This window comes from Ciona robusta, chromosome 1 (genome assembly GCF_009617815.1).
Source record: "Ciona robusta chromosome 1, ASM961781v2".
NCBI lineage: Eukaryota > Metazoa > Chordata > Ascidiacea > Phlebobranchia > Cionidae > Ciona > Ciona robusta.
In genome coordinates this window covers 11,489,785-11,501,517 of record NC_143235.1, presented here as the reverse complement: position 1 = coordinate 11,501,517, position 11,733 = coordinate 11,489,785, and the positions used below count along the sequence as shown (strand labels likewise).

The 11,733-nt window shown below is 31.4% G+C and overlaps 2 protein-coding genes across 2 annotated transcripts in view; one reads left to right on the top strand and one right to left on the bottom strand.

Annotated features, from left to right (window-relative positions):
- Window positions 1-1,814: 1,814 nt before the first annotated feature.
- Window positions 1,815-8,107, top strand: LOC149743197 (transmembrane protein 128-like). Its single transcript, XM_089887318.1, has 4 exons — window positions 1,815-2,270; window positions 5,206-5,377; window positions 6,534-6,701; window positions 7,464-8,107. Exons 2-4 carry the CDS (start codon window positions 5,223-5,225, stop codon window positions 7,618-7,620), a joined length of 480 nt encoding a protein of 159 aa, XP_089743444.1. The 5' UTR covers window positions 1,815-2,270; window positions 5,206-5,222; the 3' UTR covers window positions 7,621-8,107.
- Window positions 8,108-8,567: 460 nt separating this feature from the next.
- Window positions 8,568-11,733, bottom strand: part of LOC149743196 (uncharacterized) — a 47,607-nt gene continuing 44,441 nt past the window's right edge. The window contains exons 15-21 of the mRNA XM_089887179.1: window positions 11,471-11,558; window positions 10,739-10,830; window positions 10,316-10,517; window positions 10,117-10,192; window positions 9,480-9,609; window positions 9,014-9,095; window positions 8,568-8,876 (exon numbers count right to left, since the gene is read on the bottom strand). Coding sequence (XP_089743305.1) covers window positions 8,866-8,876; window positions 9,014-9,095; window positions 9,480-9,609; window positions 10,117-10,192; window positions 10,316-10,517; window positions 10,739-10,830; window positions 11,471-11,558 — 681 coding nt within the window. The 3' untranslated portion in view covers window positions 8,568-8,865. The remainder of the gene's footprint in view (window positions 8,877-9,013; window positions 9,096-9,479; window positions 9,610-10,116; window positions 10,193-10,315; window positions 10,518-10,738; window positions 10,831-11,470; window positions 11,559-11,733) is intronic.

The following is an 11,733-nucleotide window of genomic DNA, read 5'->3' as shown; positions in this document are numbered from 1 at the left end:
TTTAAGAAATTTAATTATTTAATAAATTTAATTAAAAATATTCAAACAAACGGTTTGTAAGAAATAATATATATTATAAAATATTTGTTTTACCCTATAATTTTAAATTAAGTCAAAAAAACAAAGAAAAACTATACATAAAACGCCATCGATTCCATTAACTACAATGGTAAACGGGAACGACCCGCGAAAGAGAGTGTATCATCTCTCTCCTTTGCCGAAATTAGAGATGCGCGTTCTATTATTTTTTATTTCTGTGGCTACATTATATTAACCGTATAACAATTGGTATTGTTTGAACGACGATGGGTACTGTTCGAACATCAGTTGATAAATATTGTATTTTACAAATGTATATAAACTTGTAATACCAGAAAATAAATAATAACTATTGATAAAGTTAACATTTTTGTCACAAATTGGGCATTACTACACTGTTTTTCGTGCAAGCTACTTTTGACTGAATTTCGAATATATTTTCAAAATATTATCCTTTCATTATATCAGTATCTTATAGTTAAAAACCCCCTGAGCTATAAATCATGAAATTTAAAGCAAAAAAAGTTTGGCACTGAAAACATACAAAACTTCAATGTGGGGGAAGATGGGACGCTAAATTGAAATATATATTTACATTAGCGATATTCTGCAACTTATAATTAACCTACCGAATTTGACAAGCTGTGCTATGTTTTTTGCCATGTAAACTTAATATAACTTTAAACCGATATTTTTTGTTCTTTTTATTTCAAATTAAAATCATGTTTACCCCTGCCTATATTTTCCCTATGCATATATCTCACTTTTTTTTTACAAAACTAAAACTAGTTTTATGAGACAAAATTAAACTGTACAAAATATTCAAGGTTGTTTTATGAAGCTATGAAACCATTTTTATCGTTCACACTTGTTAACCACCAAAATTCATCGGCTTTAGTATTATTTTTGCGACATTTAAAAATAACACCATACTATTTCGCAGTTTTTTACCTGTTCAAAGACTACCGTTTATATTTTACCTATTTTTTTAATATTTTAAAACAGTATTCAGTTTTGACGCGCGTTTTATAAAGTCGTGATGTTACTGTCGAATAATTCTGTAATATTATTTTCCTGATTATTATTAAATGGGGGTTCGTAATAAGAAAATTAAAAAAGTCTCATCTGAGAAAGTGTCCCATCTTCCCCCATCCTACGATATAATAAAATTATGACCACTCTTACTCTACACTACTATATTACAACCCATAAATTTCAAAACACAGAAATAAAAATCGCAAAGCAGATTAAACTTTATTATTTATTCAAATGATCCTTTTCCGATTCGTATTTAACTTTTTGGTAAAATTAGTTTTCGTGTATAGCCCATATAGTCATACCAACACAATAATTAGTTATAATGTATATTTTATACATTTCTATCGCAATATTTGTTGGAAATATTTCCCCATGTATAAAAATAGCTTACTTGTTTTAGTTAAATTATACTTATTGTATACATATGTCGACACTATCATTTGCATAAACTCTTTACAATTATAGCCTATATCTATGGTCATAAATTGGTAAAGTGCAAGAAATGTTCAAGATGACGTAAGGGTGTTCGCTGTCTTACCTTTTTGCCAAAAACTAGTTCCAGCTGACTTAAACTAGTTCTGCTGATATTAAGGACTGACTGTTGCGCAATGATGTCGCAATCCGCGCTCACAAAACAGAGACCATAGGCGACGTGTCTAACAGTCCCTGTTCGGGATTCCCCGGATATTTTACCGCTTAAGTTTATTCATTATTGTTTGATCAAAAGATTAAATAACAGCAGATGTTAGCTAGAGGTCATAAACTTTATATTCGTTAAATGTGTATTAGTATGTCACACACCTTTGTCATACACATGTCATACACCTTTTAGAGCTTCAACAGGTAGACTAAAAGTAAATCACATAAACTTATTTGACCAGTCTTATAAAGACCTTGATAGTACTGTGCAAATCTAACCTTATATGACGGTATTGTGGATTTAAATTCTTCTTATAAGACGCAATAATTGATGAATCAAGGCCTCGTGAAATGACATTTTATGGACGGACTATTTTAGCTACGAATCCTTTGTCTTTGGTATGTGTCATAGTAGGGAAATATCCATTATTCTAGTTTTAGTTTTGAAAGGAATTAAGTTTCTGGAAGAACACAACCTACGTTTACAGGAACTTTGGTAGTAACAAACAACAGCGACCAATTACAAAGTTTTGTCGCGATCAGTTTCAAGCAAGGTACAACTTATTTTTAGTACTGTGTTTTACTTGGTCACCTTTCAATATATATAACTGTTGTAACTTTAACATAAAGTAGGGTTGAGTAAGTTTTTTTTTTTTTTTCTATTTTCTCGACCCATTTGGCAGTAAAACCAAAGAATATTTAAAGCATTATAAAGCCGTAGCCCTGAGTCTAATAAAGAGCGTTGTTAATTATCATTCAAACTATACGAATTTTACATACAGTAATATACTGTAGGTATAACATGTTAAAAACCATAATAGCGCAAGAAAATAAATGTTTAAACTTGATTTTCAGGGGTGGGAGTTTCATAAGATTCTGTGGCATTTACGTGCATTTTTTAAAAAACTCTTTTTTAATCAAACTCGTGTTTCCGGATAGTTAAAACTGCACCTGTTATGCAATCGCTAAATAACTTATCGTGTGTGTTTTAATATATTTTTTGAACTGTCGTCAATTAATAACGTTATGATAGTACTTACCCAAACACCGTAATATATTTTGATATTGAAAATATTGGACAATGTGCTTAAGTGTCCCTTCCCCCCCCCCCCTCCACTATACCAATTACGTATATTAAGCAAATACTAAGTGTATGAACAAATTTATTTAATTTTTTTTTATTTACCTTGCTTGCGTAATGCTGTTTAAATATTACAAAGTAAATACATTTGCAAACTCTGTCCAACCTTTTCTTTACTGTCTTAATGCTGAGCACGTTTAAAACTTTACTTAGTATACTTTCATTTCAGTCGCACGACTTCGCTCAACCGCCATTACTATATAAGGCCTTCGAAACTGACGTGCCTGAACAGCTACGCTATCAGCCATACATACTTGGCATATTTAAATAATTCGCACACACATAAAATGGCATTTCCCTTTAGAACTCCCGCACTTTAAACTCTGGAGATATGGTGTAACCGAACAGGAAGTCCGCTTTTGTTTGTTGACTTTGTAATTTCAATGATCGCATAATCATACCTATTCTTACAGGCCAAATCAAAAATATAAATAGCTATATTTTCATTTTTTTTGTATATGGCATCTAAAATTGGACTACCGTACGCGATTATAAACAGCAGACAGGAAGTAAGGCTGTAAAATTATAGTCGTGTTACATCATCTTTCAATAAACCTAACAAAACTTGCGAAATTGTGTTTGGGAACTTTTCCATGTGTGGATATCAAGTACAGTCAATTGAATCGCTCAACACTTTCTACAACTATACATTGTTAGGTCCTTAAAAAAAGTCACAAATTTAACCTCTGTCCATAACAAGCTCTCCGGTTAAAATCGGTAACACTGTTTGGTATGGAGTTTTGAACATCTGGTTTAAAAACCAGAGACATCTTTGTACAGTTTCTACACGTTCAAGAGAATCCATATAGTATAAATACACGTAGAAGACAACAAACATAAGTTTTGCCACAGGGTTAATCAAAACAACGTAATATAGTACTGTGAGTATGGGGTAAGATGGGACACCTGTGGTACATATTATTTATATATCCTGATCGTGTGTAAACAATCAACAACGGTCTATAGAAGTCTTGAATATATACGGTATGAATTATGACATGTGACGAGAAAATAAAAAGGTGTCCCATCATCCCCCACCCAAAGAGATTAAAACCATAAGAGATTAAAAAATGGTTTTAATCTCTTTGCCCCACCCAACTATAATAACTCAAATTACCAGTTACAGCCAATAGAAAACTTTAACCTACACGGCGAATTGAATAGGCGCTGACCAAACTCGATAAGTTAGGGTATAATGAAACAATCTGCGACCTTTGTTATAATAAGTTCCTGATTTTGTCGGTAACACATGTTCAACTTTGAGCGATAAGAACTGCATAGGCTTGTGTTTCTTTAAGTAAATTAAATAAAAGTTTCGAATAGGTTAATTACCAAGAAAATGAACAACATGTTATTGTGGTGCAACAGTGGATCATGTGACCAATCACAACATAGTACTTCAACAATTACGTCATTTGTAATCTAGAAAACAAATTGTCAATGAGAGGATATAAATAACTCATGGTGAAATAGAGAATATAACGATTTCAATCTAAAAGAACAAATAAAACAATCAGTTTAAATCTAGTAGTGTTCATTAAATGATAATAGTGTGGGGTTTATTTAAGTTTTAATAACCAACTGGTTTAATATTATTTTTCAACCTGTTGGGCCGTGCTCTCTTTTGAGATCATTATTTTCGGGGGATTCCCTAGTTCTAACATAACAAATAAATTGTCAATTGTTTTTTCGCTGAAGAAATGCAGAGTTTTATATTTATTTTAAAATGTTAAAATTCCTTGAACGTCAGTTTAAACTTCAGTTTAAGGGATAATAAAGAAGATTTTTGTTTAAACGCCAAGAATTGCAGAAAAATATGTTTTCACGAAATATATACCCGCCATTTTTCACCACACGTTAAGATATAGTTTGAGAATTGTTTTTATATTTTTATGCTCAGCAGTTTTATTTTTTATTACTAGTTACAATGCATGTAAAACTATAACAGTCGGAATACAAATATAGCTTTTTCCAGGCAGAATATAGACACAAGTCTTTTAAGTCTTTCTAGTTTTTTTTTGTTTTAAGATTCCTTAATTGGCTAATTAAAGTTGTGTACATATGGAAAGTAAATAGCTTTTAATAAAACTGAATCAGTTTTTTTCAGCACATCAAGTTGTAATTAAATGCTTTAAATTTCTCAATTTATATAACAAATATAATCTATTTCAATATGTTTAAAAAATTCCACCAAAAAATAATCACCCACAAGGTAACATACATGGGAACTCGTAAGCTGACACGAGATGTATGAACCCTTGTGTTATAACAACTGACGTTTTTTCGGCCACGTGAGGTCTGAGGATAAATTAAGTTACATTCATTCTTAATACATGTTTTATGTACAGGTTTAAAACTTTCAAACATGGATCGTTTAGATAATCCGACCACTACAATGTCTGCGACGAAACCAAAACCTGTAAGAAAATGGGACAATATTTTATGGATCATTCTCTCTGTGATAACTCTGTACTACAGTGATGTAATTTCAGTTGTTATCTATAATACAGATATATCAGGGTGAGTGGTATCCATTTTATGTGGAGTTATGAGTTTTGTAGAAATCAGAAAAATGTCTTTACAGCTTTTTAGCAATAAATATTTCTATTAAATTTGTCAAAAAAAAACGATTTTAAACTTAATAGGCCTTCATGATGTCAGAAAAAACTAAAAAGTTCTATTTAGATGTGTTTTTATTTTAAATTTCATAAGAAAAAGTGTCTTTAAAATCTGTCCAAAAAATGATTCTAAACTTAGTAAATAATGTCAGAAAATCTTTGAAAAAGTTTTATTTGGAGGTATTTTTCACAAGCTTACAAGAATGTCACCACTTTGTGTTAAACTGGTTATTCACATGAATACAAATTGTTTATTTTTTTGTATTGTCACTACTAGACAATATCTTTTAATCTAAAAACATGACAAATTACAAAGGTATAGTAAGGTGGGGAAGATGGGACACATCTTTTTATTCTATTTTCTCGTCCCATTTAGTAGGAAACAAAGAGCATTTTAAGAATTATAAAACCCTATTCTAAAGACTCCCATAGACCATTGGTAACTGTTTAAAAAGGGATCGGATTTTTACTGTTTAGATATTATGTACTAAAATGGTCTCATCTTTCCCCACCCTACTATATGTTGTGTTTTAAGTAATTTGTTTCCATATAACTATGTTTTTGGAACCTAAAAAATAACTGTAAAAAGTTATGAGGTATATATATATACATATGTTTTGGATGAGTCTTACTTTATCATGTTAATAATATGGTTGCATATTTTTAATCTCCAATCATACATTCATGTTAACTGGTACTGGTACTTTACTCCAGTGGTTCTCAAAGTTTTTTTAGCCTGACCCAAATCAGAGTTTTATGAACATCTCACGACCCATGTACCCAAGCTTCAAACATCAAAAAAAAAGTTTTAATACATATATATATATACATTCTACACTATTTTTGGATATGAATGAAGTAGACCAGTGATGTTCAAATAGCGCATCGCGATCCGGATCTTTTCAACTGTTTGTGTGGATCTTTTAATGTAGTCTTTAAAAAAAACGTAAAACACGCCACCAGTGTCTCTTTAACATTTAAGCCTGTTATAAACCTGCATTTTTAACATCTATATCTAACACCCATGTGAATATTTTATAACACCTAACTCGTTTCAGGATTTTCTTCTGTCTTGCCATTGCATTTGGTGCGATGGCCTTGACTGTTTGTATTCACTGTGTATTTTGGGGTGGCATTGTTAGAGGTATGGACTGTGATGGATGGGAGAAGTTATATCCTCTTGGCGTTCCTATTGCAACTGGTACTGCTGTGGCTTCTGCAATCTGGTAAGTGCATAGGTGTATATCTTCTTGTAAAACAGTGTTCCCTTTGGCCACATGCTCAAGTTTTTACTTTTATTTGAATGAATGAATGAATGAATGTAACTTACTTTATCCTCGCGTGGCCGGAAAATGACTGTCGGTATAACACGGGTTTAACACCTCGTGCCAGCTTACGAGTTACCATGTATGTTACTTTGTGGGTGATTATTTTTTTGGATATTTTTATTTTTTTTATGTATGGCTGATTTTTGGACAACCCATTAGTGACAACTGGGCTGGAGCAATTGTCGTTAAGTGTCTTGCCCAAGGACACATACGCCCACAATGGTAGCAACGTCGAGCCTTGAATCCATTACCTCTGGGTTACAGGCAGGCGTGCTAACCACTACGCCACGGTGCCGGATTTGGTGGGATATTACCAATTAAGTTGTTACTATGTGTATCCCTATCACACCAGATTATTCACATAGGGTAACGGTATAATAAATATAAGTCAAAAACAAACCATTGCTCAACATCTGTTTTACCCACTGTACAAACAAATTTTTCAAATTTCGGTGGGTCATCATAAAAATACTACCTGAGTTTGAATATTTTTCTTTTCTTACTTCTGTAACAATAATCATCAAGTTACAGATCCCGTGGCTAGCTTTAAACTGGTATTTAAAATGAGTATTTTGAGTATGTTGTAATAAAAGTGTGTACTACAAGCTGTAAAAAAAAGTTTAGTTGTTTTTTACCAGCCTAAATATATCTTGTTTTTAGTTGGAATTTTACTCTGTGGTCGGTTTATGGGATAAAGACTCCAGTTATCGTTTTCATTCTTACGATGGGTTTCTTCATGCTTCTATCAATCTTACCAAGCACACCTAAGAAAGAAGAACCTCGATTTTACACGAAAATTCAGCACAAAAGAGACTGAAAAGTTAATTTTTTCCACCTAAGTGTCTTAATTATATTAACATTGTATCCCAAAGCATTTTGACCGTTCAAACTTGCAAGAAGTATTTTGTTATTGAATAGCAAGACAGGACTTTTGCTACTGATTTTAGTTTATTATCTCAATGTATCTCAGTTATTTTATGTCAAACTGAATTGACCGTTGCACTGTAGCATTAATTTCATTTGTTTTATCATTCGTTTCTAATTCTTCATGTTGTATTTACTATTTTTTTCAACATATGTAACAAGGTATGTCTCTATGCACAAACGTGTGTGTTAAAAATTTTGGTTTGTGCAGAAAATTTAAAATTGAATTTATAGATTCAATTACCTCCTGATTTGGTAAATTTCACTTAAATTAATCTTATAGAGAGATTTAGCATAACAAAGTAAATTATTTCATTTTCTTTTATTGTTGAAATTTTGACGGACATTATTTAATAAAAAAGATTGGATTTTCTGTAAAATGTTGAATCTGTGCCAGAAGTTAAAGAAAGAAATTCAGACTTGTGTGTTTTAACTTAGGAGAAATGTAAGGTTACTTTAATATGTAAACACAAACATTTCTGTTCCCACATGGCTACAAAAATTGGGCAAAACCATGAACATATCATGGAGGACAAAACATAATCTGATATGAAAAGAATGTTAGCTTACCCAATGTACAAAACTGATATTCGACGAGAATTAAGCCACAAACAAGGCATAAATGAGACATTTCTATGTCTCTAAAGTTTTGTCTTCGAAACATACAGGTTTTAAATATGTCAACCTATGTTTTTTACTAACTAACCTATCTTGTTTGTAGCAGAGCTTTTAGGTAAGTTTCATTTTTGATGTTCTATGTAATTACTGTCTGTTAAACAACCTTATAACAAACTGATTATGTTGATCTAATAAATCAATCAATAAGCAAGATTCCATAAATACATTCTTGTAAGTTTAATGTATTTGCAAATAAAATAAAACAATATTCTTAAAAATGAAACACAGATATATACTTTAATGCAAACAAGAAATTCAAATATTTAAAAGACAAAACAAATAAAAATACATTTTCGTATCCACTGTTTGTGTACAGTTTTTCTATATTTGTTCTCGCTTTAATTCACACCCGATCACTTCCAGTTTACAAACTTTTTCAATGAAGGCTATCATTTCATGTAGTGTTGCTCCGCAAGTTTTATCACAATGTTGTTATAAATGACACAACTTTAAATGTCCATCAACTTCCAGCTAAAATAATGTTTGCAGGTTAACACAACAGTAGGAGTTTAAAAAGTTGCAAAATTTTTATGTAATAGATAAATTATTAATTAGTAAAAAAATGTTTTGTACATTGTGGTATCCGAAGAAAAGTTAATAATTAGAACCTGCATGCCTTTTTACTATATCGTGCAACAAATGATTACTTCGGTGCCGACGAGAACTTGAAAGACTGCTCACCGATAAAATCTTAAAATATGTGTTGGTTGTCATTTTATTTCACCACTTGTTATTTTTATATACAATATTATATTTTATATACAAAAAATAACAGTTAACAAAACATAAAGGCACTTCTAGTATTTCATAAAGCTTCAAGTTTATTTTTGCCGAGATTCCTAATTTGTGAGTTTGTATGTTATACATTAAAAAAGTCGCCTTTAATTGTACGTCAATGTATTATTATCTTACAATGTTTATAATCATTTTAATATTATTTTTAAATTTCAAGATTAAAAATTAAAAAAATTATAATAAAACAATCTAAAAGTACAAGAACAGTAACAAACACATTAAAATAAACCTTTTTGTCATTTTTTTTCTGTTTTTTTTTTATTTTAAATTTATCTTTACCTCGAGAGGATCTTGTTTTGATCCGGGAGGATTTGGGATGTTTGGAAGAAGAATCCGAGTCCTGGATGATGATTTTGGATCAAGAGGAGGCTTGGGGGAAGTTGGGAAGTTTGCTTCCGAGTGCAACCATCTGCGGAGGAAAAGATTTTTAAAATTTTGAAAAAGAAAAATTATGTTTTAAACATGGACAAAAATGTATGAGAAATTACATGGACCAACCACAAATAACATGGAGAGATTATGGACAAAATATGAAAAAAACATGATTTTTTTCTATTATAATACATTTAGATAAAGTGGGCTATTACAAAAAAAAACAATATTTATTCTATAAAAATTATACATGTATAGACAAGGTGTATATGTCCTTGTGGAAGAGACTTGGTAGACAACAATTGAGTTGTAGCACAAGGTGTTGGGGTAACGGAACAACTCTGTTCCAAATTTCAGGTACCAGGGCATGTCACACTAAAGGAACTCACAAATACAGTATAGAATAGAACTCTCAGTTTTGCCTTCTGCAAAAACTGACCCACAAATGCACTACAGTTCCACAAAGAAAATATTTCCCTTTAAAAAGATTGGGCTCGGAAAAAGTATAGTGATTGTAATAACAGAAATTACTATAAGATCTCACTGGTAGGTGTAATGATTTCTTTGTTCATCCATGTTCGAAGTTTTGTTTGGTTTCCGATTGCATCCACTTTCTTGTGCTGAAAAAAAACATAAAATGTCGTTTTATTGAAATTGATAATCAATTGACCTAGGGTGTAGCCTAGAGCTAGAACTTGCACAGGTTTCCAAGTAAACTTTGTACCAATTGTTTTAGTTTTCACCTTTAAAATAATCAATTTTATTTGCTGCAGGTTTCTTTTGCGGAAACGTTTGGAGAGGAATTTTATTTTTGATCGTTTGAAATTTTTTGAGTTTATCTTCTGCTCCCTGGATGTTGACTCGCTTCCCTTTTAATCGTCTTCTTCTTCTAAGAAGAAGTTCCGTCGTCTCCGAATTATGGATCCCCCACTCGCTTGCAAGTTTCTATGAACCAGAAAATATTCATTGTGAAATTTCAGAAATAAAAAACAGAAATATATATTATACTTAAGAGTTGCAAATATAAAAAATAAAAACCAAAAAACTTACATAAAACATTTGGAAAATACAAAATGGAAAACATTTATATTTTCTCACCAACTTTCAGTTTTCTTTAAAACACAGTCAAATAAAAGACAAATTTTATACAAATGAAATTAAATCACCATTTTGCTCGACGACGTGATTGAGTTTCCAGATCTACTGGAAATTTGGTTTATGACATCATATTCACTATTCTCATATCTCGCTGCACCTTCTGAAATAAAAAAAAATGTTTCATGTATTCCAACTTTTCGGGTATAGTAATTCACTTATTTTAAATTTTTTTCCAGATAGATTTAAATAGCAAACCTAAATCTTTATTTGGCTTCAAAAGTCTAAGGTGAAGCCAACCTAGGCCAAATCCCAGATTTCATGGAATTCGACCACATATAGCACCACAAAGTTTGATTTATACTAACTGGGGGCAAATAGAGGTCATTTACTCATACGAATACTTACAAATTAAAACAAAATCTGAACACGATTTTAAAAGCCTAAAGACCATATATAAGTTTGACTAACAATTTTAAAAATAATTGTACAGATTTTAGTAACATAAATTCCACTAAAAATAATTTTAATTTAAAATGAAGCCAGTCATGCCCTGGATACCTTGATGTTGCTCATATTTCGCCAAAACTTGAACTGAATTTAAATCCAAATAGAAAATGTAAAGATTCTAGTTTGGTTTATTTACACAATCTCACAACACAAGCACATGTTTCGTATGAATCGCACAAAGGACTTAAACGAGCTTTCCAGGTATTGGGGTAATAGGCCAAATCTGGCCTAAATCTCAAGCCCTTGACAAGGACCTCAACCATTGAGGATAAAAATAAATAAAAAAAACGCACCCGAATTAGCTGTGGGTATTGGAGGTAATGGAGTTCTTGTTAACAACGATGAGTTTCTCCCAAATCCATGATCACTTTGTGGTGACTTCTGTAAGGTATTATGAATGTAACTTGCTCCAAATTCTCATGATGTAGTAGACAGTCATTATAACACGGGTGTTCTGTTTCACACACCTTGTGTCTGGTTACAAGTGCCACATACTAAACTCGTGGCTGATTCTTTTTGGGGAAGACCTTTTTAAAGTATGAATGATAATATTTAT